This window comes from Trichomycterus rosablanca, chromosome 6 (assembly GCF_030014385.1).
Source record: "Trichomycterus rosablanca isolate fTriRos1 chromosome 6, fTriRos1.hap1, whole genome shotgun sequence".
Lineage (NCBI taxonomy): Eukaryota > Metazoa > Chordata > Actinopteri > Siluriformes > Trichomycteridae > Trichomycterus > Trichomycterus rosablanca.
In genome coordinates, this window is record NC_085993.1 from 31,650,039 (window position 1) to 31,675,276 (window position 25,238).

At 38.4% G+C, this 25,238-nt stretch overlaps 1 protein-coding gene across 1 annotated transcript in view; it reads left to right on the plus strand.

Moving 5' to 3' along the window:
- The first annotated feature begins 2,095 nt into the window (after positions 1-2,095).
- mylkb (myosin light chain kinase b) overlaps positions 2,096-25,238 on the plus strand; it is a 31,389-nt gene continuing 8,246 nt past the window's right edge. The window contains exons 1-14 of the mRNA XM_062998101.1: positions 2,096-2,817; positions 3,504-3,620; positions 3,767-3,832; positions 6,174-6,224; positions 6,424-6,551; positions 7,831-7,987; positions 9,675-9,980; positions 12,530-12,571; positions 13,606-13,696; positions 16,418-16,621; positions 20,695-20,912; positions 21,841-21,964; positions 23,021-23,173; positions 24,303-24,426. Of these exons, the coding sequence (XP_062854171.1) occupies positions 2,124-2,817; positions 3,504-3,620; positions 3,767-3,832; positions 6,174-6,224; positions 6,424-6,551; positions 7,831-7,987; positions 9,675-9,980; positions 12,530-12,571; positions 13,606-13,696; positions 16,418-16,621; positions 20,695-20,912; positions 21,841-21,964; positions 23,021-23,173; positions 24,303-24,426 (2,475 nt within the window). The 5' untranslated portion in view covers positions 2,096-2,123. The remainder of the gene's footprint in view (positions 2,818-3,503; positions 3,621-3,766; positions 3,833-6,173; positions 6,225-6,423; positions 6,552-7,830; positions 7,988-9,674; positions 9,981-12,529; positions 12,572-13,605; positions 13,697-16,417; positions 16,622-20,694; positions 20,913-21,840; positions 21,965-23,020; positions 23,174-24,302; positions 24,427-25,238) is intronic.

Sequence of the window (25,238 nt, forward strand, 5' to 3'; positions counted from 1 at the left end):
GGGAGCGACGCTTCATCACTATGCCGGAAGCTGGCTGGAACATTTACCCATTGCGTGCGTTGCAGGTTAAGACGGCCGGAGCGTTATTAGAGAGCAGAAAATGACACGATCAGAATGATTGACGTCTGATTGACGTTTATTGATGTCTGATTCATCTTTAATAAAAACTAGCAGTAATGTGAGAATAACCAGTGAACGTCCAGAAACGCTGCACAATCCATCAAAAACACAAATGTAGCTCATTAACTTTTACATCGTTAATCACAAACAATAAAACACCACGTGATGACATCACAAAGCGGCTGTATACGATGATAAAATCAGGTTTATTCCCAGATTACATCACAATATGATAGACGGCTGAGCTCAAGCGCTTAAAGAAATTTTGGTAACCTGATAAGGTCCCAGAGACAAGATCACGTGATCAGTGTGTAGGGAACACAAGGGCACTCAGTAGGGACCATGTGGCTAGGGACTCTTGTTGTTTACGAGTCATTTTATTGCGAGTCATGAGTCCGAGTCATTTGAAACGAGTCCGAGTCTGAGGTCGCTGTGTGTGCGACTTGGACAATGGGCAATGGTAGCTCAGTGGTTAAGGTACTGGACTAGTAATCAGAAGGTTGCTGGTTCAAGCCCCACCACCACCAAGTTGCCACTGTTGGGCCCCTGAACAAGGCCCTTAACCCTCAATTGCTCAAAATCGTGTTTAGTCATAATTGTAAGTCGCTTTGGATAAAAGCGTCTACTAAATGCTGAAAATGTAAAATGTAAAATGTAAATGGTTGGAAGCATATAATTGTCTATATATAACTTTATTATTTATATTATTATTTATTACACCTGTTAGTAATTGTTGTGGCTGAAACACATGATTTCCATAATTAGAAGGGGTGTCCCAATACTTTAGTCAACATAGTGTATCACTATCTCTTAATCAAATTACAAAGAATATGAGATTATGTTCTAGTGCATATTAGACAATTTTATGTATTTTGAATATAAAGTCTGATTAGTAAAGCATTCCTGTTCATGGCTGCAATAGTGCAAATTTACTAACAAATCAAAGTAAAAGCAGCAATGACTCAGTGCATTAACCCTAGCAAATGTTCTTTTAGTGTCCTCCCAAGCCAACATTTGAGTACACACACTCATGCACACATACACACAGAGGGAGTTTAATAGAGATGTTTATGACCATATAAGGCAGCCAGTGTAACAGATTAATATAAACTGTGGAAGACATGTGACGCAGTGCTGATTGGTGGAATGTCTCTCAGAGTAGCACAATGAGGGGCTTCCGTTTATGGACAGGTTATCAGGTTTGGTACATCCAAGCAAACATAAATGGAAGGTATTTCATCCGAGAACAAAGATATCAGAGTATCAGATAAAAAGTTGTGTTTTATTTCTTTTTCAAACATCAAGTGCTGTTTTTCCAGTGCTTGGCCCACACAAGAATGTCTATAACAAATGTCCATACCTCGATTTCTGCTGCAGGATCATAGTAATTCCCATAACTTTTACTCACTTCTTCTTAAGAGCCCTTGACCTTGCCTAGTCTCCTCCCTTTTTGAAAATCTGAGTTGGCCTCTGATCTTTGGTCAGTTCTCAGGCCATATCTCTCCCCTGTATCTCATAGATACTGATCTAAAGTCAGTGGCTTTTAGTCTGTCATGTTCATCATATCCCTTGCCAAAGTCGTGTTGCGTGGGTACCCATGCACTGGAAGTGTTTCCCAAATATGGCAACGGAGGTCCCCAGTTATGCCGTGCAGACATAAATACGTGTCAGTGTCTCCAGTTAACCTATTATAGAATGGAGACTAAGCTTTTAAACAATTCCTCTTCTTCCCCCATCTCAAACAAAACCCTCCCTCTGTATATCCCCCATGACTTGTTATCGTTTTCTCTCGTCCTTCCTCTCCCTCCTTCTCTACTCTAGCGTCAGGAGTGGCTTGAACAGAGAGGCTGGGAGCCACAGACAGAGCAGGACCTCCTCATAGTTATTTATTACCCAGGATCTACACAGAAGCTTCCCACAGAGGAAAAAAGAGGATACTCGGAGGACTGTTGTGACAACTGAAGGTTGTGATTTCTTAAGGAAAAAGTATCTAAGGATTACATATGGACTTCAGGGCGACCCTCAAGCCCCGTACGGGGCCTAAGTTGGGGTCAGAGATCAAGACAAACACCCCAACCAAGGTGGACTTCAGGTCAGTTTTGGGGAAAAAGGAAGGAGGCTCACCGAAAGTTCCTTCATCAGAGCCGAATGCCAGCAGCACAACTGCAGACTTCAGGACCGTCCTTAATAAGAAAAATAATGCAGAATCAGAGAAGACAACAACAAATGATCCAGCTCCAACTCCAACTGCCAAAGAGAAACAGCGTGGCATAAATGGTGTGACTGTAGATACAGGTAATAAAAATAACAGCTTAGAGGAGAAAGCTGGGATTGAGCAAAAGAATAATGCGCTGATGGAGAAGAAGAGCATTCTGAGACCTGAGAAAAAGACTGATGGTGAGATAGTAGAACCAAAAAACAAACATGGTAGTGTCAATCAGAAAAATGGTACAGAAGTGGTCAGGAATTCAAACGAAAAGGAGATCATACCCAATTCAACGGATGGACATGACGAAAGGAAGAAGGACACTGGCAAGGCACCGGTTTTCACTCAGACTCTAAGTGATGTTACTGTTCTGGATGGGGAAAGGTTGAGGTTGGAGTGCATAGTGACCTATGACCCTCAGACTCTCATCACCTGGACACTCGATGGGAAAGTTATAAAGTCATCCAAGTTTATTGTCTTATCCCAGGAAGGTTAGACAATTTTTTTGTTTGTGTACAGTACTTAATTATTAATTCCATTAATTGCAAGTCAAATTTTATCATTATTTTTTGCACAAAAATGCTTTTTGTAATCTTCTACACTTTCTAAGCAATCTAAGCTGTCTCCTTGCTGCCCACATATGCATTCTACATTTCCACCTCCTGTTTAAAGATCTGAGAAGTCACAGAGTAGGTCTGTCAAGCTTAAACTGTCCTTTCAAACACACCTCACTTCACTGCTCTTAACAGGCCATTGATCACTGAGCAAAGCTAAAGCTCATAAAGTAAAGCCTAGCGTTTACATGGATCACTGCACTTCCTAGTAAGTTATTTCAGGGCTTACTGCCATATTTTTGAACAGTTCTCATATTGGATTATCTAAAAAGGATGGACTTTTTTTAAGTAATCCAATATGAGAACTGTCTATGTGTTTAGTTACTGATGGAATTCTGGAAAGTTCTGGATTTCCTCTGGGTCACAGCACCACTTTTGAGGCAACCCTGCATTTTGCTAAAGCTTTGGCTGGATATAATGTTTATTGAACAGATAACATGTTTGGCTAGACTTACCAGTAAGAAGTGGTAGTAGAATATATACAGTTTTTCCATAGCTGATACAGACCTACCTCACACTCCAATCTGTTCTAATGCTATTGCTTCATGTGTCTTTGAACTCAGGGGGCAAGTGCTCGCTCACCATAGATAAGGCCCTTCCAGAGGACGAGGGGCGCTACACCTGCAAAGCGGAGAATGCAGATGGAAAAGCCGAATGCTCCTGTATGGTCCTTGTGGATGGTCAGTGTCGCAATCCATCATCTTAACAACCTCTGCTTTCAATCAGTAATTTAGACAACCATTAGTCAAATTAAATAGCAATCTGGACAATTGTTATTTCTAGTATGATGAACTATTGGTGGATGGTAAATGTGTTTATTTTACAGATAATTCAGATCCGTCAGTGGGAAAAAAAGACAAGAAAAGTTTATCTTCAACACCTACAACAGAGAGTAAGTTTTTAAGATTATTTATTTTTATTTTCTATCTTATTATTTAGTCAAGTATTAGTCTGAATTTAGATCCAAACATGGAAAGTTCATCAATTCCATGATCACAATGTCACTGCCTTCTTTGGCTTTACATACTTTGAAACCAAATGGCAGAATGGAATCTAAAGCAGAATGGAAGTGAATAGAATGATAATTTACTCTTTTAAAAATTTGTTATTTAAAAACTTTAAACATAGATTGTCAGTGCAGGCCAATATACTGTACATGTCTAGTGTTATAGGGTGAATTAAAGGATAGTCTGCTTCACCTGTTGGTAAATATTTTAAATTGTTTAAAGGCTGGAGATATTGAGGTGATTTGATCTTTGTGACTCATTTTAATACACAATAGTAAAGCTATTATCTTAAAAATTTAAATAAACTATTTGCATTTTTAGTTCAGGACCTCAGAGCTATATGATATTGGAAGTTTGGACTATGCTTTACAAAGGTGCCCCATAGAAATCTAGAATTTCACAAGCTGAGCTTGCACTGTCTGTCACAACAAAAAACCTGATCACATGGAAATAAATGCACAGGCTAAAAAATCACCTGAAATAAATTAGCTTTCTTTTTTTTTACTGCTTTTTAAGTGCTGTCTGTAAGCAGGGCCTAAACATTAGCAAGGTTTGTATGTTAAATTGATTCTTGACTGCTATCAAAGCAAGAAGAAATATTGGAAAATAAGCCAACACAATTTCCTGGATCATTGGGCTCCTATTTTTAGCATGTCCTTAAAAGGAGAATTCCATCTGGCGGTATTCTCAAGGCAAGGCTTTCTACCTTAGATGCTGAGCCAGAGAGGCAAATCTTCTTTGAAATCTCAATACATAAATGTGCATTAAAAAGTATTTACCCTTCAACATTTTTGTCACAACCTAGTATTTTTTTTATTACTAACCCTATTTCTGAAACATTGGGATAGTGTGTAAAATGCAGTAAAACGAATCTGATTTGTTAATTCCCTTAAATCTTTATTTAACTGACAAAAAAGGCAGGAACAGATTTCCAATGTTTTTATTGACAACTTTATTGTATTTTGTTAATAGAAACACATTGAAAATTTGATGCCTGCAACACATTCCAAAGAAAGTTGGGAGAGAAGCAAAAGTTATAGTTAATATATATTCAAGTTACAGCATTTCACAATAAGCAGATGATTTGGTAACAAAGATAAGTCTTTACAAGCAATAATGGGTCATGGCTCATCTCTTTGTGCCAAACTTCAGGAGCGAATTGACACTCGGTTTAAAAACAATTTTTTAATGCAAGATTGCAATTTTTTTTTGTCTTTCACCAGCTATTGTTCACAATATTGTGAAAAGATTTAGAAAATCTCGGTTCATATAGGGCAAAACTGGACAAACTTGTTATATGTGTCTGACTTTTGAGCTCTCAGAGTTCTTTGGGCATTTTCAGAGCTCATGTTTAATGGTTTGAGACTGTGGAAACGTGCTGTGGTCAGATGAGTCCACAGTTTAGCTTGTTTTTTGGGAAAAATGGACATTGTGTTCTGTGTGCCGAGGATGAAAATGACCATCCAGACTGTTATCAATGAAAAAAAAAAAAACATCAGTTTTGGTATGGTGGTGTCTATGGGTAACTTGCATATGTGTGAAGCTACCATTGATGCAAAGGTGTATATAGGGATTTTAAAAGGATAAATCTTACCATCAAAGTGACATCCCATTAATTTAGGACCATTTCTTCTTATAGTTAAGTTCTTATACAGTGTAGCAGTGGTATGAAGCATTTTTAAGGTCATGCTACAAATCTTTGCAACAAATGTGCCTGGGTCCTTTGTTAATCCTGACCAGACTGCTAATTTATGATGCTAAAATGCTTCTTACCACCATAAATTGATATGGTGCTTAAGTTGATGGTGTTTCCTGGCTTATTTGAATTGTTAGATTTAAGACACATGTACTGCTTAGAATCCAAGCCATCTGCTACTTTGCTGTGAAGTCTTGGAAAAAATGGAAAAATGCATAAAGAGAATAAATATATGTTTGTAGAACATATAAAATATAGATGTAAGGACTGCTTTAAAGCACTGTATAATTTTATTCTAAAAACGTCAAATTAAATAATATGACAAAGAACATTAAAGGTGTTGTCTATTAAATATTCAAAAGCAAGCCTCAGGTGTTTCTTTTGGATGTTTTAATGTTTGTATGTTGGGATTTTGCCATCTACTAATGAATTATTTTTATGTCTGCGAATTCAACTTGTGACAGACTTAAAAATAAAACAAGAGATCGTTTGTATCAGATTAATCCTTTGATGATATGTGTGTTATCTAGATGAAGCCAGAATAAAGAAAAAACCAGCACCAAAGTCCCCTGTCAAACAAGGTAAAAATGTCTATTCATTTCATGACATATAGTATATTTTTATTTAAAGTCAATGGAGGGTAATAAATGGTTGGATTGAGAGTCACCTTATTGCTGCTGTATAGTTGACACCTACTGTCTGGCTTAAAGTGCAGAGGCTGATTATATTCATAGCATATTTCATCCCCCCCCCCCCCCCCCTCCCCCACCCGTTGTGCAGGTTCTCCACCCCAAATTCAGCAGTTTCCTGGAGACCTCAAGATCAGAGCTGGAGAGAAGGTGGAGCTGTTGTGTAACTTTGGAGGAACTGCACCTATTACCTGCAACTGGCTCAAGTTTAAAAAACCAGTAAGAACTTTAAGCGTGTAAAGACTTATATTTTGCCCATTATCTTTTTCTTCTTAGAATTAAATGCCTTGGACACTAGCCATTTTCTGTTTGCTATTTTGTGACATATCCTAAAATAATCAGACATAGCTCTTGAAACTCTAGGGTCGATATCTTAACCCCTGTGTTATCTTATGGATCAAAAAGGGGCGTGTACAGAATTTTAAGACTACACAAGGGTTACATTTTTGGGTCTATGCATATTTAAGGTGTGGGAGAATCAATGATTTTACATTTGTATGACTGGCAACAGTGCAAATATACTGTATGTTTATTATGTGTTTATTTTGTTAATAAACAATTATTTACCCACTATAAATCTTCACAAAATATTAAAACAACTAATCTTTAGACTCATTCTGCACTGTTTTTTGTTTCTTTGAATAAAGCACTGTAGTGATGAGTGACCCCTCATTTAAGCCATATGAAGGCACTCAGTATATATTTTTTAAATATTGTTCATAAGAGCTAAACATACTTGGAGGAGAGCATTAATTCTCATTTTTGGATAGCTGTGCTCTAATTAGGAAGACAGGGAGGACAAGGATAGCATAATTACCTATGTTATTTTAGGCATTCATCAAAAAACAATTTTGCTGATATTTGATTGATCTCCACTGCTAATATAAATAGCATGTTTTTTTTTCATAATATCCTTATTAGAGACTCCATCTATATGCTGTATATAAAAATTGATGGAAAATGAAATGCAGTTTGTACGTCTAGCAGTGTGTCGAATAGTCTCCATCAGCTGTTTGTTGCAAGTGGCAACTCTGCTCCAGGCATTTACTCTTGTTTGATACATGAAAGTATAAAAAGTTGATGAAGACTGTAAGATATTTAAAGTAAACTGGATGAATAAATTTGTTTTAGAATGGAAATCTTTCTGCTTAATGCACACCTCAAATTTTAGAAAATTCCCTTGCATTTGTTGTTTAGCTTGATTACTGCACTTCTGTTATATAATTGTTGTAGTTGTATTGTTAGTTGGTCGGTTTAATGCAGGTCTGTAAATATAAAGTTATTTTATGCCTCGGCTCCAGCAGATTTTCAATTTAGTAATGCAGCCTGTCAGGATAAAGGAGTTTGACATCCCCTTTGTATACTGTTATATTGTACAACCAGTTATACTGTGGTGACTGTGGTGACCTACAGAGAGTTCAAACATACTCTTGTGCAATGTTGTTTAATCCCTCGGTACATGACATTCTGACATCTGGCTACATTTTCTCCACTCTAGATCCAGACAGGAAGTGGAGGCATTACCATAGAGACCACAGAAAACAGCAGTCAGTTAACTATTGCAGCAAGTGATCAGGATCATTGTGGTTGCTACACACTGGAGCTGCAGAATAAATATGGCACCAAGCAGGTCTCACTCAACCTTACTGTTGTAGGTATGACACTTCATCTATACAGGGGACTTTTATTTATATAGTGCCTTTCCCAAGCTCAAGAACGCTCCAACATGAACATATGAAACAAAAGAACAACAGGTACATCAACAAGTACAGTAAAACAAGTACATCACAGGTAATACATTTAAGTACTATTGGAACCATGAAAACATAGTGAAAAGTAAGTCTTTAACCGAGATTTTAATGACGCACAAAAAGAGGCATCATGGATAAATTTGGGAAAAGTATTCCACAATTTGGGAGCTACCACTCTAAACGATCATGGGTTTCCTCCGGGTGCTCCGGTTTCCTCCCTCAGTCCAAAGACATGCAGTCAGGTAAATTGGAGACACTGAATTGTCCAAGACTGAGTTTGATATAACCTTGTGAACTGATGAACCTTGTGTAATGAGTAACCACCGTTCCTGTCATAAATGTAACCAAAGTGTAAAACATGATGTTAAAATCCTAATAAACAAACAAAAACCATAGTGGTAGCCTAAGATTTGGGTTGGTAAGGTACTAGATGGGACATACTGATGAAGAAGCTCAATCAGATAAAGAGGAGGCAGGGTAGGGCTAATGCTGACTTAGATCAAAGTGTTGTCTGCGTAACATCGGAAATTTAAACCATAATTTGGCCAATATATTTAGTTAATGAGTGAGAAAAAGTTAGTCAAACAGAAGGTAGAGGATAAAGGAAAGAGAAAAAAATTATATCCCCTCTGACCTGTATAGTGCACTAAATATGCCGTTTCAATGTGTTTTAAATCATTTAAAATACAGTATACAGTAACAGCATGGTCATTTGGATTTATAGTCCATACACATGGATGTAAATATTGTAATTGCCCCTATTTGATGATTGCCACTGTTAATGCATGTTATTAAAGAGAACATGATATTAAATAAATAAAACTGGAATAGTTACAGTCCAACCAAATATACTGTAGTTGGTAGGCTAATCAGGATAATAGACGGAATAATGGGTCAGCTGGTAGAGTCTATATGAAGAGCAATGAGGGACCTAAAGACCTGGGGGTTAATCTTGTTCCATAGGTCAATCTTTGTGAGTTACATGTTCTTCCAGAACTCAGTTGATTGGATAAGTGTCTACATACTTTAGGCCATTCCATGTAAAGAAGAATTTGTAAAGCATTTTTTTTTTACTAAATGTGTCATATTTGACCTCACGTTTACTTTGTGTAATACCATGTTTTGTTTCAAGATCAGAAACCATTCAGTGTGGCAAATAGCCAACAATACAAAGCCAAATGTAGGGATTTGAACATGAACGTCACATAAATACAGTATGTAAAAATGGCTTTGACTAGATTTTTTACTATTTACCACAGTTATGTTTTATTTTGAATATACCATGTTTAAAATATACCATGTTTATAAAATGTGAGCTTTGGGCTGGTAAAGGTCTTTCTCAACCATCTTAGCAAACCATTTTTATGGACCTTGTGCATAACTAAAACATAAATACACAGTAGTGGCTATTTGTCTATTGGCTTGTTTACTAAATAGATTTTTGTCACAGTATTGTTATTTCCAACACTATTTGGTAACCTGTGTGATATTTCTCCAGAAAAAAATACATTTCATAGCTTTAAACACAATTGTAATTGAATAACAATTAAGTTTTTCTAGTGTGCTTTAACAATGCATATTTGCGCCCTAGACAAGCCTGATCCACCAGCGGGCATCCCTGCTGCCTCAGATATCCGCCTTGCCTCACTTACCCTGTCCTGGTATGGACCAACCTATGATGGTGGTAGCATCGTCAAGTCATATAATTTGGAGATCTGGAATTCCATCGATGACAAGTGGAGTGAGCTTGCTTCCTGTAACAGTACATCGTATTATGTCCAGCAGCTGCTTCCCGACCGCCAGTACAAGTTCCGTGTGCGTGCAGTTAACATGTATGGCATTGGAGAACCTAGCGCCGAGTCAGAACCCGTCACTGTGGGAAAACCAGAAGTGCAAGGTAAGAGCGAGGAACATTTATTTATTGTCTGTTTTACTACGTTTTACCCTTGTTAGGCTTGCGGTGGGTTCGATTTACTGAGTGAATGGCTGGAAACACCCCAGTCCAAGCAAGTAACATGGACACCACAAATGACAGAAAGAAAATTTACCAACAATGAAAAAGCATCACTGAGACAAATTGATTGAGATTTAAGTGTTGGGTTTCAAGGATAGACACAGAGAATGAAGCAAAGACAAATAAGGTAACAGAGTGAAGTTTATAATATAATATAAAACAATATGGTGCCCAGGTGGCGCAGCGGGATATTCCGCTAGCACACCAGTGCCGAGTTTCTGAACTCCTTGGTTCAAAACTCGGCATTGCCACCACTTTTAAGAGCATAGATGGAAAAAAAACTTAAAGCCTCCAACCATTTATACAAAGCATGCAAACAAGAATGTTAAGAAAATTTTGAAATATTTAAACATTTATGTGAGTGATTTGTTGAGGCTACTGCTTATGTGAGCACTTTTAAACACAATCCAAGAAGTTAAACTCTTGCCCAAATAAATAACATTAATATGCCATGATAATTTAGATAAATTACATGAGAATTTTTAACAATTATAATAAACGGTTTAGAATAGGCTAGTATTATAACATTCCTTCATAAATGTCATATCTTTGAATCTTTACAGATGTTTGTTTTTAATCCAAGTCTCTCAATGGTATCTGATGCAGTGGCTTCGCGTCTTTTAAGTGGTAATCATATTTTCGATGGAATCCAGGGACTGTTTTGGGAGAAGTGTGAGAACACTGCTATAATGAGCAGATCATTTTGTTGGTAATGATGAGATAGGTGTGCGTCAGCTAGAAATCTCTGAGGATCAGAATTCAATCTTAGTTATTGGAGTTTGTTCACATTATGGACGGACGGACGGACGGACAGACAGACAGATAGATACTAAATTATTGAACACAAATAGTGTAATAGTGATTTTGTGAGATGAGTCCACATAGTTTTGATTAAAATTTGATCATGTACAACAGAAATTACTGTCATTGTTTATGGACAACAGCATGGCCTGCTAATTAAGGATTATTTAATACCAGTTCAGTTTGTGTCAAGGGGTCAGTTTGAGTCAAGCTTTGTTAATGTATTATTATAACTGTTGGTATTAATGCTAAAGCTGCTTCATCTTATATATAAAAAAAAATCTCCACACCATAAAATATTGCATCATAACAGTAGTGTCACTGATAAAAAGAAACACTGACTTAATACAAATGTTAAGCTGTTAAGCTTTGTAAATCAACCAGGCTCCTGATAGCTGTTAGCATTTATTAGCACAGCCACGCAAACACAAGGCATTCTGTTGTTCACCAGCTCACCAGCTTAAGGGCTGGGTCAAAAATGTTCTACATACACAATATGGCTAAAAGTATAGGGACACCCGTCTTAATTATAGATATAAAATTATAATTATAAATTTAATTATATAAAATGATAAACTTACCACTTTGTGTAAAACCATTTACTGTTCCAGCAGGACTGTGACCCATGAACAAAATCAGGTCTATGTAGACTTTAACCAGTTTTACCAGTTTGGTATGGATGAACTCCAGATGCCTACGGAACACTTTTGGGACAGATTGAAAGACAGATTGCTCTTCAGGCCTTTTTATATAACATCAGAAAAAGAACACAGGGCTGCTCAGGTGGTGCAGCGGTAAAATACGCTAGCGCACCAGAGCTGGGATCTCGAATACATTGTATCAAATCTCAGCTCTGCCATCCAGCTGGGCTGGGCCACATGAACAACGATTGGCTGTTGTTCAGGGATGGAAAAGCCGGACCAGGGTTTCTCATAACTGGTGCAATTACGACCTCTGCTGGCTGAATAATGATGATCAGGGTGTGGCTCTCCATGCACAAGGCTGGTCTGCATATGAACTCGCCTCGTGCAGGTGAAAAGAGGCAGTCGGTACTGCACGTGTCGGAGGGGGCGTGTGTCAGTTGCAAAGCTCCTCAGTCAGAAGTGGAGGGTTATATCGGTAGAGGTGAATCATAACGGTAATTGAATATCACTAGATTAGGGAAGAAAATTGGGGGGGGGGGGGGGTGTGTCGGGGAAAAGAACACAAATTCCCACAGATGCTGTCCAAAAAACTGGCAGTGTGAAGTTTTAATTTGTTCTCACTTTTTTAGTGTGGTACGCTATTTTGCTCCCTTCTCCCAAAAATATAAAGAATGTAGACTATATGCACTAACTTGCACAATATCCTGAGTGTATTTCTCCCTTTGGCCCAGTGTCTTTACTTTTTTAGGCACCAGTCCCACCCTGACCAAAATGAAGTGGTTAGTAAAAATGAAAGAATGATAATGATGTTTTCCAAACTGTCTTAATGCTAAAGAGTCTAGTTTCCAGTTTTATGTATTTCTGCACTAATCCTTGAGAGTTCTTTCTGGCTTTTCATTTGTTTGTTGTAAATTAACGGGATACTATTCAAGATATTTCACAATTTATGAAGGAAATTGTTGAATAAAGTCTTTTTTTCTTATACAGAAAAAAAAGAAGAGGAAACTGAGGCTGCAGCTTCTGACGATGGTGCGTTTTATTTATTTTTACATTTTTAATTTCTTTTCCATTGTCTGCATGGATCCGTTTGTGCTACTTCAACATGCTGAAGGTGGATTGTCTGCTTTAAATCATATTAAGATGAGAATGAGTAATGCCAAGTTCACACTACACGACTTTCCAAGTCGTCAGGTCGGTGTACAGTTCACGCTACACAACCGGATCTCTAGTAATCGGGAGTCTTTAAAGACGGTGTGGCTTTTACACCACACGACTGATCGGCGAAACAAATGCCGTTGTTTGTGCGCTGATGTGCAGTGTAAAATCAAAGAGAAAAAATAAATGAATCCGAGTGGATTTGGCAATGTGACCAGCAGGGATTGTTTTGTTCTGTAGTGAGCTGGAGGTTAATAAATATTTTTTTTGTAATGCAGTGTTGATATTATGGTTTGGAGTGGACGATAATTTCACGAATACTGTAAGCTTATGTGTGTGCCGATGTATTCTGATAGAAACTAAATTATCCCCCTCACCACACTCATTGCCAGTCGCAACCGACTGATCCAGATATTCAACATGCTAGATATCTCCCTTCAGTCGCTCGGATCGAGTTGTTGAGTAGTTCACACATAGCGATTGAGAGCGAGATTCGATCGCCGAGCGAACGCCGAGTTGCTCCCGAGGTGCCACAAAAATCGTGTAGTGTGAACTAGGCATAAAGCAAGTTTGTTGCTCTATAATGGATTGGTGTCATGTCCAGAGCTGTCATGTCCAGAGCTGCCCAGTTCTACGCAGTAACACTGGGTGTAATGCAGGAATGCACACTGTGACCCTTACCAAGATCAAACAATTAGTAAAAATACATGAATGAATACTACTGTATGTTTTACTACTGTAGAATGTCATGGTGGTGCCGCTGTTAGATTGATTGTCACATAACAACATGATCCTGGGGACCTGGGACAAACTGACTGGTGACAAAAAAGGATAAATGAAAAAATTTATATATTTAATTTGGACACTTAACAAAGCTTTTATTTCTCTTTTTGTCAACATCTGTTTAGATTCCGATAAAGAGCCTGAGTACAGAGACGTGGCCATAAAGAAAGACTGCACTGTGAAGGATTTCTATAATGTGGAGGATCGCTTGGGCACGTAAGACATACAAAGAAGGAATTATGTGTTAAATCACTTTTGTTTCTGTTATGTAATATACTATATGGCCAAAAGTACATGGACACCCCTCTTATTATTAAACCCAGGTGTTTTAGCCTTGCTCAGTGTTAACTCCTTGTGCGAGTTCATAAAGAAATAGTTTGAGGGATTTGGTGTAAAGAAACTTACACAGTGTACACAGAGCTGTGACGTCACCCCCCAGTGAACACAGTTGGGAAAAATTGTAACATCGATTGAATGGGCACAATGTTCCACATACACACTTCAAAATTATGTAGGCTGTTCCCCGATCAGCCATAACATTAAAACCACCTCCTTGTTTCTACACTCACTGTCCACTTTATCAGCTCCACTTACCATATAGAAGCACTTTGTAGTTCTACAATTACTGACTGTAGTGCATATATTTCTCTAAATACGTTTTAGCCTGCTTTCACCCTGTTCTTCAATGGTCAGGACCCCCACAGGACCACCACAGAGTAGGTATTATTTAGGTGTTGGATCATTCTCAGCACTGCAGTGACACTGGCATGGTGGTGGTGTGTTAGTGTGTGTTGTGCTGGTATGAGTGGATCGGACACAGCAGGGCTGCTGGAGTTTTTAAATACCGTGTCCACTCACTGTCCACTCTATTAGACTCTCCTACCTAGTTGGTCCACCTTGTAGATGTAAAGTCAGAGACGATCGCTCATCTATTGTTGCTGTCATCTTCTAGACCTTCATCAGTGGTCACAGGATGCCGCCCACAGGGCGCTGTTGGCTGGATGTTTTTGGTTGGTGGACTATTCTCAATCCAGCAGTGACAGTGAGGTGTTAAAAAACTCCATCAGTGCTACTGTGTCTTATCCACTCATACCAGTATAACACACACTAACACACCACCACCATGTCAGTGTCACTGCAGTGCTGAGAATGATCCAACACCTAAATAATACCTACTCTGTGGTGGTCCTGTGGGGGTCCTGACCATTGAAGAACAGGGTGAAAGCAGACAATCCACCTTCAGCATGTTGAAGTAGCACAAACGGATCCATGCAGACAATGGAAAAGAAATTAAAAATGTAAAAATAAATAAAACGCACCATCGTCAGAAGCTGCAGCCTCAGTTTCCTCTTCTTTTTTTTCTGTATAAGAAAAAAAGACTTTATTCAACAATTTCCTTCATAAATTGTGAAATATCTTGAATAGTATCCCGTTAATTTACAACAAACAAATGAAAAGCCAGAAAGAACTCTCAAGGATTACTGCAGAAATACATAAAACTGGAAACTAGACTCTTTAGCTGTTGGCTGGATGTTTTTGGTTGGTGGACTATTCTCAATCCAGCAGTGACAGTGAGGTGTTAAAAAACTCCATCAGTGCTACTGTGTCTTATCCACTCATACCAATATAACACACACTAACACACCACCACCATGTCAGTGTCACTGCAGTGCTGAGAATGATCCACCACCCAAATGATACCTGCTCTGTAGTGGTACTGGGCCTGAGTCCTGACCATTGAAGAACAGCATGAACGGGGGCTAACAAAGCATGCAGAGAAACAGATGGACTACAGTCAGTAATTGTAGAACTACAAAGTGCTCCTATATGGTAAGTGGAGCTGGTTTTAATGTTATGGCTGATTGGTGTATAGCGGCAGTGTAGGTGATGGTGCTGGAGGGTTGTCCACATATTTTTGGCCATTTAGGATATATTTTTCCAGTGCATCTGTCCACTTCAAATCTAAACACCCTATGTATTTGGATATAATAAAATTAATAGAAGGGGGGTGGGAGAGGAGGAGTATTACCAATATATTAAATGTATATGCACTAACTGAGCAGTTTATTAGGTACACTTGTCCATTAAACACATTCATTGATTATTTTATAAGCTATTCTTACCATATAGATCACGTGTCAAACTCAAGGCCCACGGGCCAAATCCGGCCCGCCACGTCATTTTATGCGGTGAGAGCTTAAAAGACGTATGATTGTCTTTAAAATACACTGTAAAATCGTACATAAACTGCATCTCCCACAATGCGTGCCGATTTTGTGACCCGCAAAGTGACCGCCACTAGATGGCAGTGTTTCCACATCAGCATTTAACTGAGGCGGTTTTCCAACAAGTGATGTATTGAAATATTCACAAATAATCCCAAAATGTACAAGAAGAGAAAATTAAAGCAGAAAGAGGAAATTTAATGAAAGATGGGAAAGTGAATACAGAATACAAGTTTGTGCTTTAAAAAAGAAAAACCGGTGCATCGCTTGTGTTATGAGGCCGTGTCTGTGGTAAAGTAGTACAATATAAATTTAGATATACATTATAAATATACAGAATAAATTTGGCATTTTGACACCAAACACAGAATTTAGCCTTCAAGAAAAACAACAAATTGTCCAAGACTTAAAAGGCAGACTGCAATCACAGCAGGATACCTTACAATCTGCCCTTTGAGGGCCACCATAATGCAGATATGGCCCTTGGTGAAAATGAGTTTGACACCCCTGATATAGATGAATTTACAGGTATACAATTACTGACAGGCAGTTTGTAAGTAAAAAGCCTTAAGACATTGTGTGTAAATGTATGACTATATGCACTGGAACAGTAGACAATACCAAAAGGCGTTAAATACTTAGGGTAAAGATAAATATAGAGTACAATGTACAGTACAAAGTTTAATTGTTTCTTTTAACCCGTGTCTTATAGAGGCAAATTTGGCCAGGTCTTCAAACTGGTTGAAAAGTCAAACGGAAAGGTGTGGGCGGGAAAGTTCATCAAAGCTTTCTCACAGAAGGAGAAGGAGAACGTGCGACAGGAGATTGGTACCATGAACAGCCTCCACCACCCTAAACTTGTGCAGTGTGTGGATGCCTTTGAGGGCAAATCAGACATAGTGATGGTCCTGGAAATGTAAGTCCACCACATTTATGATTACAGGTTTGCAGGTATGTTGATTTAGAGAAAACATAAAGTATGTTGAACAAGGAGCAGCAGGTGAGTGAGGCAGGGTGATTAAATAGGAGTTAACTAAAACTCAATCCCTGTTTTTTGCACCTGAGTCAAAATGCCAAGCAGACCCAATTTTCCTCCAAATCTAGTCATATCCAATTACCCGATTGCATTATGCTTTCTCTCTACTAACACTGACTTCCACTCCTGACCGTGACAGCAATGACTAACTCACGTCCCCTTCGAAACGTGTGCAGTAGCTGACTGCATCTTTTCACCTGCACAAGGCGAGTTCATATGTGGATCAGCCTTGTGTACGGAGAGACACACCCTGATCGCACATTATCCCTTGTCCCTATGCAGGCGCCATCAGTCAGCCAGCAGAGGTTGTAATTGAATCAGTTAGCAGGAATCCCCCCTTCCTCAGGCACCCACTCTCCCCGAGCAAAGAGCCAATCATTGTTCATGTAGGCGCCCAGCCTGCCGGTAGCAGAGCTGAGATTCAAACACGTGTTGCCACCTGAGTGCCTCATTTTCTAGTACAATTCTTATAGACATAGTACAATTCCAGTCTAAATACTGGGTCTACTCATGTTTGAACAAAAATGGATACAATAAAATCAAACACCCTGGGGCTTGGTGGTGTACATTAATATTAAGGTCTCTTAAGGTCTCGCTTTTGGCATAACACACTGATTAGGGTCATAAAACCTCGTCTGACGTGTGCAGTAGCCAACCGCTGTTTTCACCTGCACAAGGAGGGTTCACACAGGGATCACATATGGACAGTCTACATTATTCTAGAGCCACGCAATGGAGACGGAAAGTCTCCATTAATCTCCATCTCCATGCAGGCGTCATCGACCAGCCAGCAGAAGCCGCAACTGCAGCAGCAATGTGGAATCACTTTGATACATCCTCCCTCAGATATATCCTATGACGTCTGTGTAGGCGCCCAGCCGATAGCAGAGCTAAGATTCAAACTCATAAAGGGTTGAGTGTTTTTCCACTGGACTGGCACCCTGTCCTGGTTTTTCCTGCCTTGCGCCCAATGTTTACTATTGGAACTGGGCGACCCAGACTCTTGATTAATGAAAATTGGGTCCCTGCATCGTTTCAGCTGCTCCTTTGACATCAGTTATTTTGATCTTTGGACAGTCTCTGATAGACCTCAGAAAAGACAGTATTATTATACTTTTAAAGTTATTAAAAGCAGCTGGTTCACAAATTCTCACATACAGGGTCACTAACAGGGTTTTGCATGAGATTAAAAATGGTCTTTTAATTCCTTTTTTTATTTGGACCAATGATTGAAAAAATTAATACATTTACATTTTCTGCATTTGGCAGACGCCCTTATCCAGTGTGACTTACAGAAGTGCTTCCATAGTGAACATTACCTTACTTTAGTTTAAGTAGACAATAGTTCAAGAGTACACATCTGCTATATATATATATATATATATATATACTGTATATATATATATATATATATATATTTTTTTTTTTTTTTTTTTTTTTTTTTTTTTGCAGGAAATGAATGAGTGTTAGTAAGTAAGTACATGTCAGCTTAAATGATTAGTAAAGAGGTGGGTTTTTAATCGTATTTTAAAGACAGAGAGAGACTCAGATGTTTGGACAGACAAGGGAAGTTCGTTCCACTACAGTACAGAGAAAAACTTTGATGCGTGTCTACCTTGAGTCCTGGGTGGAGGATCAAGTCAAGCGAGACTAGTGGCACAGAGGTTGCGTGGTACAGAGCGGGCTTTGATTAGACCTCAAGGTAGCTTGGGGCTGGTCCATTTTTGGCTTTGTAGGCGAGTGTTTTAAACTGAATGAGTGCAGCTACAGGAAGCCAGTGAAGAGAACGCAGCAGTGGAGTGATGTGGCAGTGTTTAGACTGGTTAAAAACCAGGCGAGCAGCTGCATTTTGGACATAGGAGCACCTGCCAGGAGGGAGTTGCAGTAGTCCAGTCGTGAGATTACAAGTGACTGGACAAGAATCTGATGGGCTTCCATGGAGAGAAATGGCCAAATCTTCCTGATGTTGTGGAGGAGGAACCGGCATGCTCTCGTCATGTAATACTCCTTTGTATACATTTTTTGGGGGAATTTTACCACTAGGGCAGTGGTAGGCTACTGGTTAAGGTAATGGACTAGTAATGGGAGGATCTCTGGTTCAAGCCTGCCAAATACAGTTGCCAATATTGAGCCCTTGAGCAAGGCCCTTAACCCTCAATTGCTTAAAATGTATACTGTCACAATTTTAAGTGACTTGGATAAAAGCACCTGCTAATTGCTGTACATGTAAATATTTCTTAATTTAGTACATTTAATTAAAAAAAAAATGATGAATGAAACTGTATACTCATTTGTGAGATGTTCTCTATCTGTGTTCTCATTTCCTCTAAACACATTAAGATGCTTGATATATCGAAGGGTCGAAACCTTTTATGGCTTTTTATGGTGAGAGCAGTGTGCAGAGACAGTGATGTATGAGCGGAGAAGCGCTTGTCACTTGTCCTTATATGGTGTTAGTGAACAAGAGAGAGGAAGGAGCGAAAGCGAGATTGCTCAAACTTAGCTTGGCAGCCATGATGGAAAAAGGTGCAGATTTGAATCTAGTATGAGATTTGTTTACTGTACCAGAAGCAGGAACACGTCTTGATTGTTTAATGGAAAATGCTGATAAAATGCATTACGTTGATTAAGTCCTGTCTCTCGCACTTTCTGTCCCAGGACTTTTTATTACTGGCCACTGTGTTCAAAACCCACTGTAGTCAAATTACACCAGAGGTATTCGCAGAGCTTCAAAGACAAATTTCTATACACCCCTGTAAAACTGTACCTTCTTTCAACAATACATGTTACAGTATGAGCACATTTCACAGAAGGCATACAAATCAAAAGTTTACATACACCTACAAGGGACATGTCTTGGTCAAATATATATATATATATATATATATATATAAATTTCACACAAAGTTCTTATTTTTTTAAATATTTGTATTATCTTTATAAATGTATTACTTTTTATATTATATATTAAGTTATCGAAAGTCTCAATAATATACAGTACATATGTCAGCTTTGATTATTCATTTGATAGGGTTGCTCTATAATTCTTTAATAATTCTATAATAATACTTAGGGTGATTACTTCTCTGTTTCACTACACTCATTATAGAGAGTTCAAGAGTTCAAAAGAGGCTTTATTGTCATTTCAGCTATATACAAGTACATATTGAAATGAAACAACGTTTCTCCAGGACCAGGGTGCAACATAGAAAATAAAAAGTGCAAGACAATACAGTATACACAGTGCAGGGGTGCAAGTACACAATGTCTGTGTGGGTTTCCTCCAGGTTTCCTCTCACAGTCGTGCAAGTTGTGCAACTGGAGATACAAAATTGTCCATGACTGTGTATTACATTAAACTTGTGAACTGATGAATCTTGTGTAATGAGTAACTACCGTTCCTGTCATGAATGTAACCAAAGTGTGTAAAACATGACGTTAAAATCCTAATAAATGCCGCTCAGGTGGTGCAGCAGTAAAAACACGCTAGCACACCAGAGCCGGGATTTCGAATACATCATATTGAATCTCAGCTCTGACATCCGGCTGGACTGGGCAGCTGCATGAACAACAATTGGCTGTTGTTCATAGGGTAGGATGAGCCAGATAGGGACTCCTCATGACTGAGCGAATTACGACCTCTGCTGGCTGGTTGATGGCGCCTGCACAGAGTCGAGGAAGCTGATCGGCATATGAACTCGCCTCGTGCAGGTAAAAAGATGCAGTCGGCTACTGTGCACGTGTCGGAGGGGGCGTGTGACTCGCAGAGATGAAGCATAACGCAATTGGGTAAAGATTGGACACGTTAAAATCGGGAGAAAATGCATTAAAAAATCCTAATAAATAAATTGTCTGTGTGACCGGCAACAAACTTTAAGGTGCTAATTTAGGAGTTTTTTTTTTTAAGTAGGTTAAATTTTTAAAGTTTCGCAATCTTTTTTTACTTGTTGCAGGATCTCTGGCGGCGAGTTGTTTGAGCGGATTGTTGATGAAGATTTCGAGCTGTCTGAACGTGAGGTCATCAAATATATGCTCCAGATTATTGATGGCGTTCACTTCATCCATAAACAGGGAATCGTGCACCTAGACCTTAAGCCGGAGAACATCATGTGCGTCAACAAAATGGGCAGCAAGATTAAACTCATTGACTTTGGCCTTGCACGAAGACTAGGTACTTAAAGACCTTAAAAACTCAAAAAGTTTAACCATTACAAAACTAACTTTGTTTCATTATCAAATGAAATATCCATGAATATAATAAGCAGGATTTGTTTTTTAGTCAGCATATAAAACACATTTGAATAACATATTCATGCAGGGTGGAAAGCTAGACCAGGGACTCCTCATAACTGATGCAATTATGACCTCTACTGGCTGATTGATGGCGTCTGCACAGAGTCAGGGAATAATGCGTTGATCAGGGTGTGGCTCTCCATACACAAAGCTGATCCGCATATAAACTCGTCTCGTGCAGGTGAAAAGATGCAGTCGGTACTGCACACGTGTCGGAGGGGGCGTGTGTCAGTGTGTAAGTTATCCAACACCTATGCCACCTATTAACAGCCATGATTGCAACTTAATGCAACCAAACACTCTCTATACTTTACTACTAGTCAATCACATTGCTGTGAAGAAATTTCAACCCACTAATCCAACTTTAACAGGATGCCCACTTCTGTTAGACTCTTCTAATTGTACTTCATTTGGGGATAATGGCTCTTAGTGTGGTTTAGTGGACTCAGATTAATAGTAAGGTTTAGAACGTAATATAAAGTAAGATGAGTAAAATGTACAGTTTAAGGTTGTTTCTGGAATTAAGTCTGGCTGTGTACAATTAGATACACTGGCTTATCAATTGAATTTTGTTTAATGGCTGATTTAATTACTTCATCATTAGTGTGATATACGTGATAAATAACTTTGTTTCTTAAATAAGTGACATTTTATGTAACAAACAGTTTGTGGGTTTACATTGTAGTTAAGTAGTACTTACGTTCCTACTGTGTAATATAATGTTTTGTTTAATGATCAAAAATAATTGAGATAAATATGCAGTACTAATGTGAAAAGACACCTCATGGTTTTTTATTCTTTTTTAGTAGATTCTGGTTCTCTGAAGGTTCTCTTTGGAACACCTGAGTTTGTGGCTCCTGAGGTGATCAACTATGAGGAGATTGGCTATGCAACTGATATGTGGAGCATTGGTGTGATCTGCTATATCCTGTATGTTATAAACCTTTCCTCTGAACACAAACTTTTTATTTCAAGTTTTAATTATTTCAATGCTAACATATATAGGTAGATTAAAACACATAGGTTTATTTATTAATTTATTAGAATTTTAACGTCATGTTTTACACACTTTGGTTACACTCGTTACACAAGATTCATAAGTTCACAAGTTCAATGTCAAACACAGTCATTGACAATTTTGTATCTCCGATTCACCTCACTTGCATGTCTTTTTTACTGTGGGAGGAAACCGGAGCTCCCAGGGGAAACCCATGCAGACATGGGGAGAACATGCAAACTCTACACAGAAAGGACCCAGACCGCCCCACCTGGGGGTCAAACCCAGGACCTTGTTTCTGTGAGACAGTGCTACCCACTGAGCCACTGTGCCGCCCCACAGGTTTAGAAAATTGTGAAATAATATATTTACAAATCAATATGGTATCATACTTGTGGAAATGTAATTTTTCTCTTGGTTTATTAATTAATTAAGCCAAACAAAGCTACACATTTGGAGTGATTTGGTATTTGCAAAACCTGACAAATGAGAATTCCTTCTCAAAAACCTAACAGTGTGTCTGCAGGAGTGGGATAAATTCTGCTGTGAAAAACTAAAATCATGTTATACACAGTTTAACTGCAGTAATTGATACTTAAATCACTGTAACCCATTATTAAATTAAAGGATTTAGTTCAGGGCAATTACTTGGGGGATATGATTGTTTGATTTGTCTCCTTTGTCCACTTTGTCCCCTTAATAAGTGAACTTATATTTTACAAAACATGCTGTGTTTTTACTCAAGTTTTTTCATATATGTTTTATTTAATGATGTGAAACCATTCGGTGTGACAAATATTCAATAACAGAGGAAATCAGAAAGGTGGCAATTACTTTTCTTACAGCACTTTCACAAGTCTTTGACCTCATTAAAATGTTTAGAGTATATAACCTTGACTTTGCTGTGGTTTCAGAGATTCTGTACTGTTTATTATGGTTTAGATTATTCCATGTGTACTTATATATTTTTTTTTGTTTTTCATCTTAAGCCTGAGTGGTCTTTCTCCATTCATGGGGGACAACGACAATGAAACTCTTGCTAATGTTACCTCAGCAACCTGGGACTTTGAGGATGAGGCTTTTGATGAGATCTCTGAGCAGGCCAAGGACTTTATCAGTAACCTGCTGAAGAAAAACAAGAAGTGAGTTTAAAGGTCTTTGGATAATTATATAATAGTTCTATTTACCGATCAGCCTTAACATTAAAACCACCTCGTTTCTACACACATTGTCCATTTTATCGGCTTCACTGACCATATAGAATCTGTTTCTTTGCATGCTTTGTTGGCCCCCTTTCATGCTGTGAAACTTTACATCTACAAGGTGGACCAACTAGGTAGGAGTGTCTAATAGAGTGGACAGTGAGTGGACACGGTATTTAAAAACTCCATCAGCGCTGCTGTGTCTGATCCACTCATACCAGCACAACACACACTAACACACCACCACCATGTCATTGTAACTGCAGTGCTGATAATGATTCACCACATAAATAATACCTGTTCTGTGGTGGTCCTGACCATTGAAGAACAGGTTGAAAGCAGGCTAAAAAGTATGTAGAGAAACAGATGGACTACAGTCAGTAATTGTAGAACTACAAAGTGCTTCTATATGGTAAGTGGAGCTGATAAAATGGACAGTGAGTGTAGAAACAAGGAGGTGGTCATAATGGTATGGCTGATTAGTGTATGCCTTTGATCAGAATTCCTTTGGTCATTTGAGGAGATCTTCAGAATGATGCTGCATGAGTTGCAGTTTAGAAAGAGGCTGTGGCTGGCATGGCACCCCTTACCATTGTACCTAATTAACTGTCCTAAAATGACCAAACACTACATGACCAAAGGTATGTGGACACCCAGTTATTAGAGTTCAGTTGTTTCAGCCACACTTACTGAAAAAAGATGGATAAAATCAATTTATTATTAATAAATAATATGATTTTAATATCTGACCTCACAAATTCTCTTTTGACTAAATGGGCACATTTAAATTCACATAAGAGTAGTGGGTGTAGTAGCCACAAATTGACGAGAACCCCAAAGTAATGCCCATGGTATTTGAATAGAATAAGGTGGGTAGGAATCTGACATGATTTAAATTGGTACATATTCTGGATAAGATTATTGTAGTGAGATCAGAAGGTCACACCAAGTATAACTGGTATACTGACAAAAACCAAATATCTTCAAAAAATATCCTTTGCCTTTTTTTGAAAGGCAAATGCAGACATAAAAGAAGGCAGCTCAATGTGCTGTGTATTTTGTGCTGCAGGACTAGACTGACCTGTGCACTGTGCCTGGAGCACGAATGGCTTAAGCAAGACACCAAAAACATGGAGGCCAAGCAGCTCTCCAAGGAACGCATGAAGAAGTACATCCTCAGACGTCGATGGCAGGTTAGTTTTAATGCAGCACAAACATCCACCATACAGTTTTAAAACTTACTAACTGCAGATCAGTAAGTTGTTAATTCTTTTTTTAACCTTTTTTAACTGACAAAAGTAAAACAAAAAGATTCCCAATGTTTTCACTGACCAACTTAATTGTATTTTACAAATATAAACAAATTTAGAATTCTATGCAACACACAGTTGAGACAGGTTTCATGCTTCAACATGTTTCCTATTTATTAATTTAATGGTTTGGAACCCAGGGACACTACATGTTTGCAAGTGGAATTTTTGCCCATTCTTGTTTGATACAAGACTTGTTGCACAACAGTCTGTCGTTGTCATTCTACACTTGCAACAGCCGTACATTAGGAAACAGATCTAGACTGCAGGCAGGCCAGTCAAGCACCCATTGCCTTTTAGGCCATCCTGTTTTAGCACATGAAGAATAAGGCCTGCCATTGTCTTGCTAAAGTAATTACTGGAAAAAGATATCACCTTGATGGCAGCATATGTCTCTCTCTGGAATCTTAATATACAGTACTGTAAAAAATTATTTGCCCCTCCCCCGATTTCTTCTATTTTTGTCATGTGTAAATGCTTCAGATATACCAACTAATTTTAATGAAGACAGCATATGTTAACACAAAATGCAGCTTTAAATGATCATGGATTTATTCAAAACCTATAGAACCCATGTGAAAAAGTAATTGCCACCTAAACCTAATAACTGGTTCATTTAGCTATATTCAAGAGTTTCCAAACATGAACTGCCTATTTAAGGTGTTGTTACAGCATCTCACAGGATCAATCATATC